Raw genomic sequence first — 24,082 nt, forward strand, 5'->3', positions numbered from 1 at the left:
CTGCTGTTGGTCTGAACACCTGCTATGAAACGGCTGCACGGAGGGAGTGTGCTGTTTGTGCGCTAGTTTTGTATAGTTGTTTTTCCAAACCAAGACAACAAAAAAGTTGTTACAACATCTAGCATTTCGATCTTTAATATGTAGCGTTGGATGCAATCTCAGCATTTAGTTTATACTCAATAACAAGAACCATAAGTCTCGACTGGAAAGACTTTAAGAGGCCTAAAGCCAGAGCGCATATTTTTAAAAGTGCATAAATATTTCTTTACATGCTTGAAAAAAGATTTGAACCCTTCATCATTGTCATTATCATTGTTGCTAAAGGGTTGTGCAGTGCAGTTGCTAGAGTTCAGTGAACATTGCTTATGCATTAATGAAGGAATAGAGGTTGAGCGGCACAGGATAATTATATAGCAAAACATTCTTATCATTGCTTCTAGTTGGGCAGTCCAGATATTCAGAAATGCCTTTTTCCATCATTGTGAGTGTGTTGCAAGCTTTACTGCACCACTCACACAATGCTGCTGTGTGTCGTGAACTAAACGCCCCCCTGAGACGTGCAGGCTGCAATGTGACGCTAACGCCGCTCCTCACTCTGCTAAACGCGTTGAAGCCCATCGATCTCACCGCACGAGAGCCAGCGTCGCCGATTCAACGAGGGACTTTGTCGCGCTGCCTTATGCGGCCTTGAGGCCCTGTGATTAAATTTCTCAGCGGCAGCGCCGGGGAAAGGTGCGAGGTGCGTGGGCGGGGAACATATGGTGTTTTGCTGGGCCCTGGCGAGAGTCGCACCAGGCGGCGACTTCCCCACGAGGAGTGTTGCAGACACAGAGAGGGACTCCAGCTGCTCCTCCAGGTGACCTTCATTACCACAATTAATATGCATGCCACTCACAGGCACGCAGGGCTGCAGTTAATGTTTGCCCAAAAAGCACAAGTGAAGAGGAGGTGGTTGGCTAGGATGACACGGCTCGCTGTAAAAACAATGTATCGAGTGAGAATTAAATGTCAAAATTGGAACAGGTTTAAGTAGGGCTGCGCGATTAATAGATTAGAAATTGAAATCGGATTTATTAGTCAGGACAATGTTTCAAAAAAAAAAAAAAAAAAGGAAAATCTTAAAATCTATTTTCCTCTTGCATGCTTCCAGGCCGTGCGCCTCTGAACAAAATCTAAATGTTTCGCACTTTTCACTCATTCATCGTTGATAGAAAAACCTTTTATAGTTAAAGTGATGTTTGGTGAAAGACAGTTAAGGTTGTCACTTTATACACATGGGGATTCAGTTGTGTTTAGTTCTTCAAGTTTTCATTTGATTCCCAAATAGGGGAACTTCATCTTTGTTTATGAAGAGCCCGTTCATTTTCAAGTGAAGTTTGGTTGAAAGTGAGGTTCTCACTTCATTAATCCCAAGCGGTTCACCTTTGTTTGGTCAAGAAGAGTGTCATTGTTGTCACTTTACTAAACCCAAAGAGGTTTTGCAGTATCATTCAGTTGCACTCGATACCCAAAATGAAGATCAAAATTGAGAATCTAGTTTTTGGAGAAAAAACATTTTTGTCCAAAATTGCCCAGCCCTAGGTTTAACACAGGTTAAGTTGTAAGGCAGGTTGTAAGCTGAACCAAGTGGACATCAGGGCACAACATTTATCATTAAGAAGTTACCACACTGCACTCATGGAGCAACACTGAGTCTAATACCTAAAAGAATCCCACAGCAAATGAAAAAGGTGATAGCCAAGCACAAGTCTTTGGCCAAATGTGCGAATCTCAATCTGGCGAAATGATGATTCATTTAATAATTAGTCATTAGTGGACAACGTGAATCTGATTCTGAAGAAGTCAAGCATTTCATCTCAGGTTTTTGACCTTGACCTTATCTATTACTGCCTCTGCAGAGCGTGTCACGAGCGGTGACAAGTGAATCACAGATGAAAGTATCTTTTGTTTTTACAACGTCCCCCGATCCTGTGAGACGCCTGCTATCTCGCTTGTTTTGTGCCATGACAATAAAGCATTCTTTTCTTTTATACCTGACAACACCTCAGGTCGGTGGAATTCCCAAAATAGACCCGGCGTGAGGTTTTGACGTTATTGCAGTATCAGCAGTCGACGTACTGCAAAGGGCAATAAATCTGGCATGTCCCTGTCTCCGCTGTACCCAAGATATCGTAAAGTGCAGTTCTTCATTCCAAAGATAAACTGCCGACACTGTAGAATAAAACAACACAGGCGAATGCCAACTTTTATCAAATGCTGAGGTAAACTCGATTTAATGAAGAGCCAGACATGATAAAAAAGATGCATCTTATTTGAATTGCCCTGTGTCCGTTATATGAACACGATATTCCTGCTGCAATTGCACAGAATTACTGTGATTCAAACCACAAGCACCTCTGGGTTTATTCACCCACACGTGAAAAGCGGTGATTCCGAACCAATAAACACGCCGTCCAATCACAGATGGTCTTTGGAGCAGTTTCCTAGAGGTGTGATTAATTGTTTGTATATTTTAGCGCCACTTGCAGCTACTAAAGCAATTCATGTTAATTCCCATTTTTGATCCCACAGTCGTATGCGAGCTGTGATGAAAACATCTGGGGCTATATATAAATACACATACATATATTTTAAAAAAATTTAAAAAATCAATACGGATATATTACTGCACAACAACTAATGGGCACTTAAGTGAGAATCCTTCGTTTGTTCTTCCAGTGCTGATCGATCGCGGAACAAAGAGGCCAAACAAGGTGAACCGAGAGACCATTACCTTCTTCCATCTCCTTGTCGAGCACCAACAGAGCGATTCATTCACATGCCCGCTCACGTCCCTCAGGAAGGAGACAAACGCGATGAGCAGAAACAACACCTAATTGCTCATTGAAAGGTTCTAATTTGTAACGTCGGCGCAGCGCTGGAACGACAAGTCGTTTCAACAGATGGTCCCCAAATGTATTATTGACTGACCCATCTGACGCTTTCACATTATAGACGGAGATAATGAGACGGCGCTACCTGTAAAAGTGTAGAGAGGAGTAAGGACTCTCCGCATGGTGTCAATTATACCGCCAGTTCTTAGAAAGAAAGGAGGAAAAAACTCACTGAACCCAAACTGGCTGTTTAGGAATTGAGAGGCTGTGAAAATGCATCAGAAGAAACCACAAGCAACAAAGATGATGAGAACATCCATAGTCCAGTTTCACTGGGGTGTTTTTCGTTTGTTTTAGTTTCCGTTACTTGTCTTCCTTAGTTAATATAAGATAAGATAAGATCATCCTTTATTAGTCTAACAGTGGGGAAATTTCCAAGTTCAGGTTACAGCCTGACAATCATGCCAGAGAAGAACCAGATCCAGTATTGAACCGAGGCGTTGACGACAAACAGTTGTTGAATTCACACATGTATACAATGTGAAGATCAAAGGAGATCCAAGTGGATGAAGAAGAGAAGGGGCGGAAAATAATTACTGGATGTAAGATGGAGGAATAGATCACATGGCCGTCACTGGAGAGATGGGAAAGATAAACGGATGAAAGTTATGGGCAAAAGGAGACCACTCTGTATGAACCCGAATACTTTAAAGTTATGGGCTGCAAGGGAGTCGTGCAGAGTTAACATCAGTTTTTCACTTGGCAATTCATTCGATGGGTCACTGCTGGAAAGCAAGAAAAATACTGACCACATTAAACCTCACAACAGCAAGTTGCCTTCCAAGATCAGCTCTGGGTAAAGGACCGGTTTCAATTCAAACATGGAATCTGGAGGCCGAGATTTATGTTAAAAGACTTCACATCAACACATCACCATTTCTTGAAATTATCATTGTTTCAAGAGTAAACAAATAGGAGAAAAATCACACACTTGTTCTGATACTTCTAGTAAACACACAAATAAACAAACAAAACAAAAAACATCAGATTTTTTTCAGAATTTAATTGTTAATTGTTAGTCTCTGCTTGATATTAAAGTTCTTGAATAAAAGGGCCCTCCTAGACCCCTCAACCTGCCCACAAAAAGAAATTACACTGAGTTAGTAGGCCTGTATAACAGCCACCACTCCAAAATATCAAGTCAGACCTCAAAAGAGAAGGCTAGTGTAAAAAGGCCTGTTGTGAATCATGAAAATCTCCACAGGCAAACAAAGTCAGGGCAGCTCACTCCATCTGAGTTATGTGTTAACTCCCACAACTGGCCACAGTTGAGCAGAGCTTTGAAGCCACAGACTGTGAAGGACGATCTGCTGTTGGTTGACTTCTTCCCGAAAATGCAGTAGCGGCTACTGCGGGTCATCTCCCCAAGTCAGCGGGAGATGTGTATCATGGATGTGCTGTCGACAAGCCTGCGGAATGTTTATAGCACCTTGTTGACTGCCTGCCACAAAGGAGTGAGGCAGTTCTTAAGCTTTAAAAAAGATGAGTAAGAAAGTGAGCTGAGAGCACAGGCCACCAACTCTCACCAAACTCTCAGTATGTGAGAGCTGTTCTGCAGAAACAAGTTTCAGATCTGCTGAGGAAGCAGAACTATCCAGCGTTTTGAAGTTATAGATAAAAAGAGAGTGACAGGGTTAACTCCAAACGCACTGGCTCAGCAAATATGTGTGCCCTACTTCAAAATCAATGCAAGCGGTTCAGTTTTAAAATGATGTAAAAATCATCAGGCTCAGCAAGTATCCTAGACTTGGAAAAGGTAAAGATAGAGCACCGATTCCTACACACTTGTGGAAGCTGTTGGAGGGTGAGTCGATCCAAACATCAATATGGATTCCAAATTTGCTATCGACAGCGATCGGTATCAGTGTAATGAGATTGACAGTTTAAATTTGTGTCAGATATTGTATTTGTCTACATCAGTGACTTTAGACTTTAAACTACTACAGACTGTCCCATAACATGGAATTATATGTGTTTGGCCTCATCTCACAAAATGTTATATGGAGAGCTGCTGCTCTACTGTGATAAAGGCAATGGGCCCTAAAAACAGTTTTAACGAGGTATTTTCCAATTTGAGAAGCTTTGCCCAGATTCCGTCCTGTGTTTTAAGTAATAAATACTCGGATGGGAAAAAAAGAAAAAAATAATCAAAGGTTTTTAACAAAGGTTATAAAAGTCCATGTTTTTCAAATTTGAGAACATGTCCATCACATTAAAAAATATCGGCGTTGGTATCGGCAATATCAGTGATGTATTTACTTGGTATCAGATTGATACCATATAAGAAATCTTGCAGTCTCGCACGCCAACCCTGGCAGCGCTCGTAAAGGGACTTTCTTGCTATTCGCTCTTCCCCGGACAAAGACTCCCTGGAATTTTTCACTGACGACTTTTTACCTCATCAATATTTTTCACTGCTCGTTTTCTTTCAGACAGTAGAAGTTTCTCCTCGTGAGAGATGAAATATTTATTTACAGAAACACTGCGATATTGAAAGAATAATGAAAACCTTATTTTTAAAGATGCGTGCTGATGGGGAGAGATGTAGTGCGTTTGTAGCGGCGGGCTCAGGCGCTGATCCCACAGGATACCAGGCAGCAGCGGTAGCAAGGTGCTTCGATGCTCATCCATCTTATCTTTGCATCTGCTGCACTTTGGCGTGACTCTTAATGATTCATGGCCCACGAGTTTGTTTTGCTGCAATGCCAATGCAAAGTAAATAAATAAATTCCTCTCAGTAACTCAAAGGATCTCAGCCTTGGCAGCGACTGTCTTTATTTAGATTGACCTGGAGATATGTGTAAATACAGTTGAGCCGTTAGAGCCTATTTAAAAAAATACTGTCTGTTGTTATTTTGTTGTTTAAATTCATAACCAAACATTTTTTTTAAAAAGAAACGCAACCTCTTCTAATTAAAAACACAACCACCCGTTTGAGGTTTTCAAAGCCCTAATGGCACACCGGATCACCCAGATTTGCACAGCTCTGCGATGCAAATGAAGCCCACAGATAAAACGACTGCTATTTCAACTGGAGCCGTTTGGTTTTGACATGGATATGCAACAGTCCTGTATTGTTTCAGTGTTAAAACTGCTCAGCGGGGACGTGACAAAACTTCACAGACGGGAGCGTTTAGTCAGTGCAGCTTGGAATGCGTCACCTTAGTTACACAGACCACTTCCAGCAAATTTAGACTGCTGTTTGGCAAACAGCCCTCGTACTTGTAACAAAGCAGAAATACCAGTATTTCAGCACTGAGGTCAAGAATACAAAACTGAAACAAATAACTTGCAGAAAGTTGTTTGTTTTTCATTCTGTGTCGACCTTCAGGTGCACTCAAGGACTGGTTACAAACGGCAGTAGAAGGGGGCACAAATGGCAGCTTCCATGCAGTAAACTAACTAAATGCACAAAGGAGAGCCTGACGGTAAGAAAACACTGCTGCAGCAGCCGACATTGAGAGAGAGGGTTCCTGCATTTAAACATTAATAATCAAAATTAGCTACTAGTTAAAATGAAGATTTAAAAACATGAATTAGCCTCAAATGAAAACCCGTCCACCTCTTCACTTAACGACTTGAAGGCACCGGTGATAAAATGGAAGGAGAGAGAGAGATGCAGAAAGTAGAGAAGAACCAACGTCGAGTCTTAACACCAGCTGCGGATGAGACCTTGATAATAATGCATAAACATCCCAGTTTTACAGCCTTTTTTGTTTGCCCGAGCTGGCCCACATACGCCGCGCTTGCAGCATTATTAGCGTCATAACACAGGTTTGCCGAGAACTGACGAGAGACACAGAGACGTCTCGATGCTGTGCAAGATCTGAGGAGGCAACCGGATCGTTTTAAAATCACAACTCTCCTGCTTCGCCGTCGCGCTGGCGAGGGACGATGAGGACATGGATGCGTGTGCACAGGTTCGGACACGCACGCACGTGCGCATAAATTGACCAGCTCCTTTGGTGACTCGGCCCTTTCATGTGCGCCGCACTTGAGGTGTTAAACACCTTTGTGGCCATCAAAGGAATTGAAAATCAAGAGGAGAAGCAAATCAACAGCGGGCAGGTTTGAAAGAGAGACGTCTCCCGCCTGAAACGTGACTCCTCTGAACACATTTCAAATGAGACGCCTGTTCCTTTGTAGTGCGGAAAGACAAGGTGCACAACAAGCAGCGTACACAAACACACATACACACACCAGTAAAACTGGGCTTGTTCAGTAGCTCCACAATTTATTTAAAAAAAAAAAAAAAAGTGCTTGACAGTGGAACAAGCAATACACGCAGCAACTTGTTTATTGCTTCATATTTTATCAGCCTGTTTCATTTTACATTTCTCTTCAGTGAAAAACGAACGTTTGAGCACATGGAAATAATTCACCTCCCCCCCCGACAAGGACAACTAATACCTGCCAAAGTAAAAAATGGAGCCAAACAAATGACTTCTAAGAATAAAGACAAGAATGTCATCCAAACTCCAAAGTCTATTTTTGTTGGGGTCTGCAGAAGATTAATACAAAAAAATAGTTTTCAACTTGCAAAACAAGAAGTGGCTTTGACTCCATTTGAGACCATCTTTCCTCCCCAGTGCTGTTATGTCTGAGAACCCCTGAGATCCACCCTGCTTTCTCCCTCTGCCATCGTCTTGTTGTGACTGAACCCTCTTGTTCCCATCTAACTGATATTTTGTCGCGTCTCATGCAGTCTCTGCTGATCACGACGGTCCCGCATGGCCCACAGAAAGGAGAATTATTGGCACCACTGGCTCATTTCATCCCATTAAAAATCATTCTTTTTAATGAAAGGGAGGAGACTGTTTGTTTCAGGAATGGAATATGATCACTCAATGAAAAGAAATCGTTGGACACGAATTGGAACAAACTTAACCTGAAGCCGGCTAACGCCTTGCATATTTGCGTGTTTAATAGAAAAACATTTCGCTTTATCTCAAGTGACAGACGCCCTGAGCCAAATCAACACTGAACAGAGGAATGTGGGAAAATTTGCATTGCATGAACTGAAGAGAAGCTTCGATCAAATATTCCTTTCAGTCATACTCCGACTCGTGCGGAAGCACACTGAGACAATGGAAAGGCCTTTTTCTTTTTTGATTTACTGGTTTGGAGGAAAACAAGTCAAAATGACAGAGGAGATAACATGTGATGTGAGATGGAATCGCCATATAGTGGAGGAACTCCATCTTGAAAACACCTTGGACACTGAGAAAGGCCAGCTAGAGAACTGCCGGTGGCCTCAAACATTTAATTGGCGGTGGAGTTTGTTACATTAAGTTGCGGAATCAGCCCACACTAAGCAGACGGAATCAGATAAAGAGCCACTGGCACTACATGGCAGCTTCACTCTTCATCCACCCACTTTCTTGACCATGTGACCCCAAAACAACTGACGCGATAAGAAAAACCACCAAATATCTGTAATATTAACAAGTAGGGCGCATATTTCTGTGGAAAGCTAGAGTAAATTCTGCTAAAAAAGCTTTTTTCTATATACATAAAATCTCTTTGTTTGACATCAGCCCAGAACCGGCTTCAAATCACTCGAGCGGCTGACTTTTATAGAGCTGCGGCTCCAGATGAGAGCATAGGTTCCAGGCGCAAGCTTTTATTTTCTACAATGAGAAGTTGAGAACATCACAAGGCCTCTTTTCGCTGCACAGGGTCGACGAGGTCTGCACTAGTGAGACCACTCAGCCAATTTATAGGTCAGAGCACACATCCTATCAAGAACACATGTGCTGGGGTCCACACAAAAAAAAAAAGAAATATGGGTTTAATGATCCCCCCGGAAAGCCACATCACGTCACCCTGCTTGTATCGTAGTGATGCAGGCTAACAAACACACAAAAAAAAGGCTCATTACTCAGTCTCAAAAGTGTGTTCCTCAACATTTGGTTCTTTAAAATACCTGATAATACATCATTTTAACTCAAAGCTTTCTGATAAATAATATGGCTGTGGTGAAAACCAATCTCTTCAAATGACCCTATATAATAGACACTATAAAGGAAAGTATCATTCAGTCAAATATCTGCCCTCAGTATTGGTACATAATAGATGTCATCATAGCTGGGCTCTCTAAAATAAAATTTAAAAAAGTCTGGATTCACCTCACCAGAATGTGCGACACTTTCAAACAGAGAATCCTGGTGGACCAAGTCTCACAGGCAGCAGCAACTATGGAGCTAATGAGAAGTGGTGAGGAGCTGAAGGGAGTCGCACCACAACAACACCAATCAACACATTTCAGCCAGACACGGAGCTCCCCGCTGCTCCGTGCCGGAAAACAAAACCAGACAGACGACGAGACAAAAAAAATAAACAAATACATGAATAAATAGCCAGAATATTGCTGGTGTGGTGAGCGAGGAAGGTAAAAAAATAAAAAATTCATAACGCAGCGGTACCAACTGGAACTGTAAAAGACGAGTGAGAGGGGCCTGTGGAGAATGGAGACATCTTGGCTTCGGTATGGAAGGCTGTCAGATGCACAGCCGGGTGCTGAACAACGGATGGAGCAACGCTGGCAGCTCCTCACGAGAGGGTTCTGTGAGCGCCCAAGTACCTCAGCGCACCTGCACAACCAGCTGAGCCTTGGCATCCGTCCCGCAGACTGCACCAGAGCGGGTGGTTGGATGAGAAGGGTCGGGCTACTGTGAAGGTGCTACTTTGTCCCCAAAGTGTCCTGGCACAGAACTTAACTGAGCTGCTGCCCAATTAGCAACAGATCCAGACAGCCGTCCTGTTCGCACGCTCACAACCTCAACTTTGCTACTAATGAGGTGGCGATGTGTCCTCTTATGGGCGAGTGAGCCACATGTGTCCGCTCACAGTAACAAAAAAAAAAAAGTAACAGAAACGCAACACTGTGGGCTGAGTTGAGCAGAATCCGCCCTGTGATGAACCCACAGAACATTCTTCACAACAGAACACAGACAGGCAAACACCCACACAAGGCCAATCCCTGCTAACAAACATTTGTCCAGACTCCCCGAGATGTTGAAAGAAATTCTCTCAGCCCAACGGCACGAGAAAGGAAACAGAGAGTGAAGCACAGAGCATAAAAGTGTTGCCTAGAATCAAAACACTGAGGTACAGAGTTCCACCAAATGAACTTTTTCTCTGTCTGGGCTGGCAAAACAAATGATCAAATGGACAGGAACTAAGAGCTCAAGTGAACATGGTTCATCTAAAGTGTGATCACTAGTATAGTCCAGAACATTTTAGTACCTACTGGGCAGAAGTTTCTGACAGCCAGTTATTGTGCTGTCCAACAGAGACAAAGGCTTTTTTTCTTTCCTCAATCAAATCCATCCATCCATCCATCCAATCACCACTTACCCTGCACTGAGGGTCAGTGGGGACAAGGAGCCTCTTCCAGATAACAGGTCTCCAGCTCATTATATTAGAAATAATACAAAGTGAGGCAAAAACAAATGCAGCTCTTCTCAGGGAATATTTTGAACCTAAAGTGCCTTTTACTCATCAGACTCCTTCACGCTCGGCCTTTATGTAAAAGGGAAATTGAAAGAATGATGTTTTCTTTTTAACTCTGGGCTTCAAACGCTTTATTTCCAACCCGCCTATCCCCCCTCCTCCCCTCCAAAAAAAAACTTCAGACAGTTCAAAGGGGGCTGCAGACTGAGAGAGCACAAAAACATGTTTGTCTTTTCAAGAAATGGAAACTGGCGAAGACTAATAGGCTGCGCCAGTGAACCTCCGCAGCGTCTTATCTCACCTCAAATGGCTCAGGTCGCTCCCTGCCAAACATTCAGTGGGCGGTCCCGTGCTTTCCGGGTCTGAGGTCCGGCCATAAAGGCACCGCGTGGAGCGCGCTGATCAAAGAGAACGCTCCCTCTCACCACCGAGCTGGTCCGCGCACAGCCTGCCGGCGTTTGCTCGGGGCGCCCTTCCCTCATCACCCCGACCCCTGATGTCGTGAGAGTGCACGTTACATCTCTGTGCGGTGGGGCGGCTCGGCGTGAACACACATGTGTGCGGGATCAAAGAAAATCCTCGCGGAGCGAAAAGGCTGCGGAGCGAAAAATGAAGCCAGAGCGACACTTGGCAAAGTGTAAAATAGTCTTGTAGCAGGATTACGGGAGTGTTTCTGCTAAATGGATTCCACCTTTCAAACACGTAAGGTGTGTGCTGCACGTTGCTGTGAGATCCGTCCGTGAGTCAACATGTTTAAACCAGTTTGATCATGGATCTGTGAGATCCACTTTATAAACAGACTGCCGAGCCTGCTGCTGCTGCTGCTGCTGCCTCACCCCGGAGCCAAACAATAGTCAGCTATGTTCACTGAATCAGCCTTGTGTTCCCGGAGCCACCTGTAATACAGGGAGAGAGCTCTGCCTGCTCTCCAAGCTGTATTTCTTCCCCACTGATGAACGTGGCTCCCCTCACAAAACAAAAAGCCATGTGTGTTGAGCGCAGCGCCACCAACGGACTCACCCACGTACAGCAGACAGTTTACAGCGGCATTTGTCAAGTCGCTTTGCAAAATAGTCAAAGCATGGATGTTTATTATAAGAACTGGATACTGGACTGGCAATATGGAGGCGCATCCATTTTTCCCAGTGGCCACTCGAGGTACTGCAGCAGAAAAATCCCATAGGCCCAAAACATTTTTTTTTAGACCGCAATACAAAAATAAACGCCTTTAAAACAGCTGACAGGACGACTGTGACCCCAAATGCGATTGATAGCAAATCTTTCTACAGTAGATTTTTTTCAAATATGGTCCTTTAGTGGTTTAAAAAATGATAAAGGTAAAAAAATCACCAGAAAATAGTTTATTTCCAGCGTGTTCTCACAATGTCGTACGTGCTGCTGTGTCTCCGCTTGTTCTGATTGGCTGCGTCCTGACGTGTTTGTAAGTGACGTTCCCCAGGATCGTTCCGATTGGCCAAATACATCATGTGAGTTACAAAGGTGTGATGGGAATGGGCCACCATGGGGTGTGAGTCAAAGCTGTTATTTATTCAAGTTCGCAGTTCTCAGCTCTCTTGTTTAATAAATGTTACATTTTCTTTCTATGTTCTTTAATGTTAAGGGACTTCCTAATATTTCATAGCAGTTAGGAAGCCTTGTCAAATTTACATATTTGAAATAAAATAAAATAAAATAAAATTGAATAAAAAATTAAAATGTGACTGTAACATACTGTAGGAGCAGCACTTGATTGCAGCAGCAGCAGCAGCAGCAGCAGCAGCAGCAGCAGCAACGAACTGGTGTTTGGTCCTAGCAGGCAGCACAGTGCTGGGGGCTGTGTCCTCATACTGTAGGCCTCCTTTGACTGTGACATACCACACGTTACATAACTGTGCCACTGTACGGGCCTCTGGCCACAGCTATCTGCCACAGCAGCCCTGAGCCTGTCAGGGACTCCCCTCCTCACTCACTCCCCCCTTCTTTAAATACACATGCAGCGCTTCACACAGCGCACACTCCAAAAGTCACAACACCAGCTTTGTATCTCGGGCGGGAGGCACGAAAGCCTTTCGTATTCGCAGTTTGGGCGGACAGTGAGAGAGAGAGAGAGAGAGAGAGAGAGAGAGAGAGAGAGTGAGAAAGCGAGCGAGTGAGCGCAGACATACGCCGTGGAGACGCACACAAGAGCGACTGTGAGCGAAGCTCGGGCTGGCCAGCTTGTGGAAATCACCACATGACTGGGCAGAGTGCTGAGTGTTGTTGTGCTTTGCGCTCCCACAAGTGGTACCAGGCAACAAAAAGCAGCTTAGTCAGGAAACTTTTGGGCACAGAGCAAACAGTAGGAAACTGTAAAAGTGAAGTTGCTCCAATCAGGAGGAAGGAAGCAACCAGCCAGTGTGACACCAATCAGCTGATCTGATCAGCTGATGTTGTACTGTTACGACATTAAGGATGGTTTACTTTGCATTTCTGCTCCAAATGACGGCTGCAACAGTCATTTGCCAGTCTGTATATTTGTAAGTGAACCTACTTTTAACCCAAGCTTTGATTTGAATCCTAACATCTCCACTAAATATTGTTAAAGAAGGCTTTCAATAACACTATTCAGCAGCTTTTCCTGAAACTGCCTAAACAATGCCTCTGCCAGCCCATGGATGGATGCGTCTGATTATGGGAGCTGCCAGCTAATGGGAAAACAAGGTAGAACAGTTTTCTCTGTACTACACAAAAAAGAAAGAAAAAAAAGCTTGACTCCCACTGACATTCCCGAAACAGAAAGGCCTTCATTCAGACTTATTCTGTGCAAAGTGAATGACGTAAGAATGCATCAGTCCACAGCCAGCTTAGTCACGCAGCCCAACGTTAGACCTCTCCATCTACACACCAACGCTGGCAGTTTGTCAACTATTTCAAACGTATTTCGCCCGAAGCCAGAGATTCAAAGAAGACTGCGAATCTTTCACTTGGCAACCTTGAAACTTTGGCTTTATCTGGCTGCCAAATGGAAGAACCAGATAGTTCCTCAGTGCTGCTAGAGTGTCACATTATGAGCAGTGTAATAACATGGCCCCCTTCTGATGTTTATGAATACAGTTCAGAAAATGGTATATACACTTTGTGGTTCTTTTCTTCAGTTATCAGTCAGAAAAACGAAACGCTTCCAAACAGATCGTCACTTCTGCCCTTTGTTCAGCGTCTGATTTACCGAGACATCATTCAAACACTTTGGACTTTTAGCGACGCGATCTGCTGCTGCCAAAGCATCAAAGCATCTAATGCACACTGACACGGCAGAATTTGTCGAGCATCATTGATCTTTATAAGCGCCGACATCAACAGGCTGTCCCTGTGCTCCCCCCACAAGGAATTTAGTGTGGCAAAATTTAATTAAGAGGCAGCAGCATCGCTGCTGACTTTTAAATAGCGGGATAAACAAAATAATGTAAACCCCAATTTATGCCCAAGCAGTCTAAACCTTTCAGACAAAACCCACTTAAAAAAGATTGACCTAAAGCCCGGCAGTAAATCAAGTTAGCAATTAGTCGACCCGTCGGCAGGGGAAATGTTAGCGCGCTCATCAGCGCGAGCATTAGGGGGAAAATTAAGGGGGAAGTGTTGAAATGCGGGACTTGAAATGTGGCCAGAGTCACAAGAGAATAAGCTAAACAACCACGTGCACGGACAAAACCGGAAGAGAAAGTGATGGGAATTTCTGACCTGAGAGGCAGATAAAGGTCATGTAATCGCCCTGACCACCGGTGGCCAAAAAGGGGATCTTCTTCTTTGTCCTCCGCTTCACCGTCACGGCAGCCAGCATCTTCTCGTCGTGGGGCACGAAGACCTCCTTGTTGATGGCTGCCTTGGCACTCATGGCGGCGTGCGAGCTGGCAAACTATTGAAAGAGAGACCAGGCCCACTGGTCGCTGAGGAGAAGAGAGGGACAAAAGAGTTTAAGAAGATAAACAAAACAAGAACAAATTCCACATGTTTTGAAAGAAAAGGCAAAGAAATCTACATCAGGGCCTCACTTTTTCCATCATTAAACGGCATGCAGAGGCTGAATTTTTATTATTTTAGTGTGTTTTTACCATTTGGCGCAGATTTTGCTGCTCGGAACAGTGGAGAGGTGAAAAAGAAGGACGCAAAACATGTGGGAGTTTTATTCAAATCGCTGTGAATGAGACGCCGCCAGTTTCTGGCGTCAAGAGAAACAATCTTCAACAGAATTTCACTCCCTCGTCGCCCGTCTCACTCCTCCCTCCCTGTTCCCAGCTTTCGCACCGCTGTGGATGGTCCAGCGCCGCTGCGTCATGAAGGTGCTCCTTAGGGTGAGTCGCATTCGAGTGTGCGACGGTAATAACCGCAATTCCGCAGCTGCGACCGAGATGATTGTGCGCGTGTATGAAAAATATACAAGGAGAGGCTGAGGAGCCAAGGAATGAGCGAGTGGCTCTTCAATGTTTTTTTGTTTTATGCGATTTCAAAACGTTTTGCGATGCCGCCTCGACTCCTCGGTCTGAAAAAAACACACACTCAGGGAAGAATGTGAATCTCCACGCTCGTTCCCAGTCATTGCATCTTGCAGTAATGGCAGCGCTGGAGCGGTTTTGCCTCTTTGTTCGTTCGCGCTCGGCGTCCCTCAATTTCTCTGACAGCGTTCTCCTCAGAACTTGCCATGATTAAAGCAAAGCTGTTACCAGCCCAGCAAGGCTTCCCTGACAAAGAAGAATCTTAAAGACGATCATAGCAAAACCTTGTTTCAGATGCCACGAAAGACGCGAAGAAGAAGAAGAAGTAGAAGAAGTAGTAGTAGAAGTAGAAGTAGAAGTAGACTCAACAGGTCCAAACACTTTCATGAGGACTCCAGAGTGAAACCTTTTTTTTACGTCACACACATCCACTGGAAATGACAATCACATAGCACACATAGGCTGTCAATTGTGTCACTGAACATTCAACATGTTCACTTCTGATAAGTCTACAAGTGGTCCTGCAGTTGTGAGGACATCACGAGACATTTTGCTCAGGTGTACGGGCCACACTGTTCTCTGATAAAGACCAGCACCAGGCCAGTTGAACATTAATCTTGCACAAACAGTACAACACCAAGAAGGACTTTCCCATGGCAACCTACGACTCCATGACGCTGGAAAATCGTGCCGGTTCTCACACTGTACCTGTGTCTTCCAGAGATTTTTTGCCTTTTTCCCTCAAAATGTCTTCAGTCACGCAAGAATAATCTTGTTTTCTGCACACAATTTCTGTACGTCCTCACCGTGAACGCAAGATGATCTATTATTTTCCTGGATTGGCCAACCGACACATTTACATACACATATTTCCAGCTTGAAATACCATCACGCGGCACAGTCTCTTAGGAAATTTGTATTTTTTTTCCCCTTTTCTCAACTGAATCACTGAAAGGTACATTGGAAAAGAAAAATCAAGTTCATTGTCAGGAAGTCACTGCTCCCTTGTAGGAAATGAGCCCGGCGGAATTGCTCTGTGTGGAAGCCCTAATCCGTGACATCTCCTCCTCTTCTCCTCCTGCCCCCAGCTGGGAAAAGCTGCCCACATATCCCGCAAGCTGTCACCAGGCAAAGGGGAGCGCATATCCCCCCTCAGGTGGCCCTCTGAAGCATGACAAGAAGGAGGGATAAGAAGATGGGGGATGCGAGTGAGAAAACAAGACGCGAGAGGAGGAGGAGGAGGAAGAAGAAGCAGACAAAAGCCTCCGGGCAGTGAAATGTAGCCAGCGACGACGCGTTGCTTACGGTTTGACTCGCAGCTGCCTTATGCAATGTTCACGGTGAGGGTCTGAGCGGCGGTAGCGGGCAGAAGGAAAATAAAAACGCCACACATATATTTTGTGCCAGCGTGTCATCCCATTTTCAACCGTTGCTCTTTCAAAAGCATCCTGATTAAACGTGCCAGCAGTCAAAAGGAGAAGCGCCATGCCTGCTGCCGCCCCTGGCTCCCCCCACCCCCTCTTTGCTCTGCGTGTTAATGTATCATGCGCTCCGTTCCCGCTCACACCTCTCCGGGGACCTCATTGGAGTGCAGCCTTTTGAGTTGGGAGCAGGTACTTATTTCGGCATCAACGGCGCCGCTCCCTCCGCTTGTGTTTACAAGCTCCTGGGAAGCGGCAGCACGGGAAGAAGGGTGCAGAAGAAGGGGAGAGGCACCCCAAAGACAGGTGGATGAAGCCCTGCTTTATTGCGCTGGCGCTGAAGAAGCCGCCTTTGATTTCAGCGGCAGAGAAATGAAGCGGGAGGAGCCGAGCCTTCGCTTTGTAACGGTGCGGAATAAAACAACCTGGAGGGGAGCGGCGGAGCGAGCGCTCTCTGCAGTTCATCTCATTAAAATCCCGGCAACTGATGAGGCTTGTATGGATTGGGAGCCGTAACAAATCAATTCCATACATATTGTAAAATGTGCAGGCTGTGACTTGAGCCGGAGCAGCGTTTCTATATGCGAGCGCTGCCTGACTTTAGACCCCAACAGTGGCAACGGAAGCCAGTTTATTTAGTTACGAGAGTAGGGAGTAAAGGCAGAGGTCGGCAAAGTTCAGTGTGAATGCAAATAGAGAGAGTAGTTGGTTGGAGTTCCCCAGTGAACGTCTGGTCAAGACACAAATGAGACAAGGTCAATTCTGCTGAATCTGTGTTCCTCAAAGTCTCAAGGGTCTTAAAAACGTTTAAAGAATTGTATTGTATGTCACACAGAGAAGCAATAACAGTGTTTATAATTTTGCGTTGAGAGGGATTTTACTGCCAGTTGTCTTATGACTCTGTGTAAAAAAAAAACTCCTTTTACAAGCAAACCACCCACGGTGCACATATCATCATAGATAACATATTTAGTGAGATGCAGTACCAGCTATCAGAGTGCCACCTTGAACTTTGTCACACTACCGTGAAAGAGTACGGCAAATGTTACCTCCTTGTCAAACAATAGAGAGATTTTCCCCAACTTCTCTGCTGCTTATCTTGATTTAAATGTTACCGCATCTTGCTGCGAATGACACCTGCTTATTTTCAGCAAATAATAGTCCATCACAAGACATTGACAAATGTGGGCTGAGCCATAATCATGATACTTGATGTTGTTGGTTGAGCACTGAAAAGGAAACCTCTGGTGTTTTATAAGCCAAGGTGAAAAAGAGCCAGTAAATTTCTCAGTATTTCCACAACTTGCTAATCAAAAACAGCTCTTGGGGAATTGAGCGCAAAACACATTCCCTCTTACTAGTAGCTGTACGGAATTGCTCTACACTCAGACACGATTGTGAAAGACAGAGTGAGGAACCTGAAATAACTTTGGAAGGAAACATAATAGAAAATCAGCTGTCTACTACATGATAAAGGTACAGTTTAGCTCTACAGGGTGAATGAACGCTCTATGCATACGAGAGAAAGGAACAAAATCTCGTTACCACCGTGTCACTTGGAAATGCTCAAGCTTTCAACTTGCCAGCCTGGGTCCCTTTATCAATGTGCAATGAGCATGTTCTAGATATGCCAATCAAACAAAAAGTGAAAGCCAGAAAAGAAAAGTGTTAAAGATTACTCAGGGAAGATGGGAAATTATTAACCAGTGGAGCTAAAAATATTTACAAAAAGATGTTGCATTAGGTTTTTATATTCCAGCATAGATTGAACTCTTCTTCTGCATTTCCCTGAATAAAGATACAAACTGAATTTCCTAACCATTTGCATGCCCAACTTGGCTGCCGTTGAGGAAAACACAGTGACCATGTCAGAGTGGCACAGACCATCTACGAATCAATGAACATCACACCAAGCCCTCAAATGAGGTCATTCTTTACATGCCAGCACCTTGTGGAAGTAATGCATTAGGGCGGCACTGCATACTGATGCCAAATAGTAGGAAAGCAAACATAGAGCATTCAGAGACAAAATACCAAAATGCAACCGCATGGATCTTTGCCGCCATAGCCTGATCACATTTGGATTGAGGTATAACGATAGAAAAACAGACTAACAATGTTTGCCTACAGATAATCTTCTACCAACAGTGCAGATAATGATATGCAAAAACATCAAATTCTGTCAGGCGGGTTAGGGTTAGTCACCAGCAGTGAGTCATTCATACTCTACAACGTCTCTCAAATATGTGTTGCAAAACAGAGGTGTTGTCTACAATCGCAGCACACAGATCATTATTTCTGTAATCCAGGGAGGGCAACTTCGTAGTGAATGATTCAGACGCCACAGGAACCGTTAGTCTAAGCGCTACTTGTCAGAAACATTGGCAGGCTGCTTTCAGTTCCTCTTCTTGCGCTTGACAAATAAAATTAGCTTTTAAGCCATCGTGTTATAAAACATGATAGACTTTCTGCAACAACAAATTAGACAGTTTTGCACAATGTCAACTGCAACCGAACACTGACAGTAACTAAAACAGAAGGTGCAGGATTTCCTTTAATGGGCACCGACATGCTAATCAAGTTCTGGCCTCTTATAAATTATAAGAGGCCATAGATTTATAAACCACTCAGTCGATAAAGCTCAATCTCCATTCAGATCTTATATTGCCTCATATACTTTCAGGACCCCGCAAGAGACCCTTTCTCATCCAAACAACGATTTATCACATAACATACTCATGATTTGAGACTGTCTGCCAACCAAGGAAATGTTTTTGTTTGTTTTATATTGCTTCTTGCTCCACTATGAATAAACACCGAAAATAAACGGAAGATAAACACCACATATTACTGGGAAGGACTCGACAAGACCACGTGGTTCCGCGAGATAATTTCACGAGACAAGAAAATCTTACCATATTAATTCACGAAAAACGGGCGTCTCTAGTAGCTCCTGTGAGCAAACACACCGATGACATAGTAGCACAGCCTCATACGCAGCTATTCAAGTTTGGACGACGTCCAGGTTCACTTGTCCGGGCGAGAGTGAACCTTCTGGAGCCAATGTGTACTTTGAAGTTCGTCGCGCTCACACTGCTAGGTAGTTGGCGTTCAGCACCTTCACTTAAAACACTAAAACGGCATTTTAAAGGTTTTTGTTTTTGTGTTGTTTTTTTTTGTTGTTGTTTTTTTTGCGCCTTGACAACTCCAGCGCGCGCGTCAACCGTTAAACAAGTTAAAGGCGCGCGCCGTTCGCTGGCTTCACAGTTATATTTGACGCTTCACCTGACCTGAGAGAGGATGTGCTTACGAATAAACGATAAAAGTTCCTCACTTAAACTTTTTTTTTTTTTCCTTTTAATTACGGCACGCCACGAGCAGTTAATTACCCACCGATGTGCTCCACGTGCGGTTCCGGCAAATCCTTGAGCGCGCGAGCTCCGAGCCACTGTCACAGTTCGCCCACTTCCGACGACGGGTTGGCGCTCAGTCGAACCTAAGCTGCTCGCTGTCCGCTCACAGCACACGGTAGCACTTGGCGTTCCCCATCGCCCCTGGCCGCTCCGCTCCTTGTCGTTCCCCTCCGCGACAGTTTGTTGCTGCCAGAGTGGCGGCAAGTGAGAGTTTGTTTTCCCTGTGGTGGTGGTGCTGTTGCCTCGGAGAGACGGACCGCCTGTCTGTCTGTGTGGGACGGAGGAGTTGGTGCGCTGAGGGGGAGGAGAAGGGAGGCGAATCCAGTAGCAGGTTCCCAGACGAACCCTCCCGCCACCGCCAATCACGCGCATAGCCGCACCCACGTAGCACCGTCCCTCGAAGTTTCAGACGGAAAGTGACAAAGAGGAGCCACGATGTCTTTTTTTTTTTTTTTTTTTTTTTTTCTTAACCGAGTAGTATTTTTTTTGACATTTTCAAACAGTTATCTTTAATAACAACCTGGTTTGCGGTCTACAACTTAGCTAGGTGTCTACCCGGAAGTAATCGCCAATGTAAATTGCCAATTGAAGATACAATACATGTATTAGCACATTGACCTGACATTTGTTCAACCCAAAATCTGTTAGACTTAATTCACATATCTGACGTGCGTCACAGCCCTGTAGCACATTGATTGCACTGCACTTCACTCGTCTTTGCCAAATGTGTTACGAAGACCCCACCTCCCTTCCACACCGTTCTCCTCAGAGACTGCTTTTAAGATTTTACACTTGAGGTTTTCAAGATGAATCTACTGAGCGCACAGACTTGAAATCTCGGGAACATTTGCGATGACAATCAATTTAATAAATAATCTAAAACTTGAAGTAATAAACTATGAGGGTGGTGACATTTCTGAGCGGAGTTACGCCGTAGCAGCTCCGATGGCATGAAATCCAACCAAAATATGATGATTTATTCAATAAAAACAAGCAGCAGTAAGTTTAATTCTATTGCCTCTGCAGTGAAATACCCTGAGAAAAGGCAGCACCCTGTTGCTAAGCTGAGTCACTGGACTCATTACTAAGACTTGTGTTTACCACACTATTTCTTGCCGAGTTTGCTGCAGTGCACCTGACAAGAACAGAGGTTCCTAAAAACACAGGTTCCTAAATATTGGGTTGCCATCCACATTGCAGCAAAGTAGCTGCGCTTTCTCTCTGGGATTTTTGCCTTCTGTTGACAGTTTTGCACAGTGGCAAGGTAATCAGATTTATTATAGACACATGTGAGTCCTGGTGGCAGCATGGTAGAGTTGTGGGGTTAAATGCTGTTCCTATAAAAGTCCCTAATTATATACTCCATACTGTGTGACTCAGTGTATAATGACCGGGCATGGCAAGGGTCTCTGACCTGCTTTGGCTTGCTTGTTTGGACTGTAACAACTGTGCAAAGGTTCATATCCTGACAGTCATGTGAAGATACTGTTGAGCAAAAAGATAACTTTTTTTATATATAACTCTTCCGTTCCTCGCTTTTCCTCACTCTGGATGACTTCAGCAATCGTCATCGTTTGACCTGAAATGGAATAGAATCACGTTGCCAAAATGTAAAATGCAACTTTTCCCTTTCTTTTTTGGACTGGCTCGCTCCAGCAACACACTGTTGAATGTGTGGGAGGTGTTAATATTCAAGAGCGACCAGAACTGCCAGCAGCTGTTGACTGCCACCTCTTGTCTCCACCAAGAGAATTCCACTCTCTGTTTGTGTTGAAGAACAGTGGTGAAGTAGTGACCTTTGTGTGAATGTGCGTGTGTGTGTGTGTGTGTGTGTGTGTGTGTGTGTGTGTGTGTGATTGTAGCATTATGCATGCACAGTTGTGAGTCATTCCCTCTCTCCCCACAGAGCTCTTATCCCACTCCCAGTTGATTGGTCCTCTTCTCTCCCTCTTTGTCTTGAATCTTTCTTTTGCTTCTTTCCTTTTTTTGGAGCAACTTGGACACCACTGGGTCATCTGAGATTATTCTAGTTTTATGCGCTTCTGTTTCTTGGCCCGCCGGGACTTCTGCAGCTGATCATTAGCGCGCTGCGAAGGGAAATGACGAGCCTTCGAGCCGTCGTTATTCTTTGCGCGGCGGACATTAAGAAGGGGGAACCGGTTGCAGCACAGCAGATGTCCATGAGGTCGGTTGTCAAAACTGTGATGACGAAGAGTCAAATGAAGAAGATTGAAAACGCCAGCGGCTCTAATCAAATACGGACGTCTCTGGTGTCGCTGAAAACATTTTTCAGGAGATGCCGCGGCTTCGCGGATGCGAGCCACTCACCCTGGTAAACAGCAGATTTATGAATGGCTGGTGGCGGCTGGTTAATAGAACACACTCAGCTCATCCCTCCCTTTGTCCACACTGCCAAAAAACTTGGCTGATGCTTCCAACATGGTTATTTGTTCTTTTTTCATCTCGCCCCTGAGTCATCCTCAGGATCAAATTACACTTTGTCTGGCTTTTGCAAATCCACAGCACAGCAGCCAACTCAACCATCTGCGATAGCATGTGGAAACAGTTAATTCTAAGAACTTTTTTTGGGGGGGTTGCTTGCCGAGCCTTTTTTTTTCTTTTCAAACCCCAATTTCAGACAGTCCCGTCTGATTTACACCGGCTCTTTAGCTGAGGAGCGTACATTTGGATGAGGATGGAGGAGTGCTTTATCGCGATGAGCAGAAAGTATTTCAGCGCGGCGCTGCTGAGCTACTCCGCTGAGCCATCTGCGCTGCCCTTGCATGAGCGCAACACTTTCATTGTAATGAGTCACTTTTTCCAGGTTGTGCACAGTGTGTGTGTGGGGGAGGGGGGGTTCGTAGTGGCGAGCTGCGGGGGGAAAAAAGGAAGAAAAAAAAAAACCCTGATGCGTTCACTGACGAAACGGCGCAGACGCACACATGCAGAGAAGGTCAGAAGGGCATGATTGGTTTTCCTGTCGGCCTCTTTGGGAATCGGAGCAGCTGAGTCTCCGGAGAAATGCCGGCAGGTGATTTGCTCCGACGGGAGAGGAAGGAAAACAGCGAGGGGTTTGTTTGTAGACTCGGCCGCACCGGGCCGAAGAGCAGAACGGAGACACGCTGCCCTGCAAAAATGTTGGAAGATTGACGCTGCCAGTTGCTCGACTGAGGTTTTGCTTTTGAACGCACACACACACACACACACACACACGCGCACACACAAACGCACACACCAAAGACAGAAACATTTCCGGGCTCAAAAAAAATCTACATGGCGTCAGAACTAAATCCGCTGGACAGACGTTTAGAGTTTAAAAGCGTATAAAGTTTAGCATCAGCAGTGATTATAGTCCAGCTAAATTTGCCTTTTTCGGAGAAGCTCGAAAAACTGCGCTGAATGTCAGTGTTTACTGGAAGATTTTCCACAGGCGGTTTTCCACAGCAGCTGCACTGTGCTGACTGCAGCGGCGCTTATCCACGCCAAACTATCAATGCTGCAGACGCTCCCCGGGGTTATTAAAGAAGCGGCTACCGCTGCGCTCTGGCACTTCGTCGCTCCCGTCCAGTGTCTGTCAAATCAAATTTTCTTTGGGCTCGATGCCCACCAAGCCGATACACTGTTCATAAGCGTGATGCTTATGCGTCGCAGTCCTCTGTACAGTTCCGCTGCCGCAAGACAAACTCCGGAATCCAGTCCAGTCCAATCTTTAAAGACGTGTCCCGCAGACTCGAGGGGGGATCTTTCCAAGCAACCCCAGCTCGGAGGGACGGAGCTGCCAAGGACCCGAGCTGAAATGCTAATAATTACTGCTTTCCCTCCTTACACACTCACTATACTTTTATTTCTGCTTCATCGTTTCGTCCCCCCACCCCCATCTGAAACGATCCCTGCCTTCCAGGAGTGAGCACAGGAGCAGCTGCCAGAGCTCTGCCTCGCACCCTACTTCCCCCCCGGACACCCCACCACCACTTCCCGCTGACCCCCATCCCCTGTTAAGGAAAAAAATCCTAGAAAACATAAACATCCTCTCAGCGTCTGACAAGGAGCCGCGCAGGCCGACCGCGCCGGGCCTCCGTCCCCACGGCGAGGAAGGTAAACAGTGGAGGGCTGACGAGAGAGGAATGGTATCGGCGCGAAGGACCCCCTGTGCCTCTCGTCAGCCAGATGGCCGCGATAGTCTCTCACCCTCTCTCGCTCTCTCTCACCCTCTGTCCCGGTCCATGCAGCTCCCACCTCCCCCCCCGTTTTTCCATCCTTTCCCCGATCACGCGCCCAGATGCTGGATTCATGCGGTTTCTTTGTTTGCTCTTCGCAGCATGAGAGAAGCGGGCTGCGTGAGGGCTCGATTCCCCCCACCCCACCCCCCCGGTAGTGGTCGGAGTTGACGC

General features: G+C 45.2%; 1 protein-coding gene across 2 annotated transcripts in view; it reads right to left on the minus strand.

The window, feature by feature from the left end:
• The window catches only part of stxbp6 (syntaxin binding protein 6 (amisyn)), a 39,768-nt gene extending 19,770 nt beyond the window's left edge, over positions 1-19,998 (minus strand). Inside the window, exons 1-2 of one of the 2 annotated variants that reach the window (XM_076017698.1) lie at positions 19,672-19,998; positions 14,106-14,311 (exon numbers count right to left, since the gene is read on the minus strand). In XM_076017698.1, the coding sequence (XP_075873813.1) occupies positions 14,106-14,259 (154 nt within the window). In that variant the 5' untranslated portion in view covers positions 14,260-14,311; positions 19,672-19,998. Of the gene's footprint in view, positions 1-14,105; positions 14,312-19,193; positions 19,215-19,671 lie in introns of those variants that run through there. The other variant, XM_076017699.1, reaches the window with a different exon arrangement.
• Between the last annotated feature and the right edge of the window lie 4,084 nt (positions 19,999-24,082).

Source organism: Nelusetta ayraudi, unplaced genomic scaffold, assembly GCF_046127955.1.
Source record: "Nelusetta ayraudi isolate G7.1 ecotype Tasmania unplaced genomic scaffold, CSIRO-AGI_Nayr_v1 ptg000007l, whole genome shotgun sequence".
In the NCBI taxonomy this organism is placed as follows: domain Eukaryota; kingdom Metazoa; phylum Chordata; class Actinopteri; order Tetraodontiformes; family Monacanthidae; genus Nelusetta; species Nelusetta ayraudi.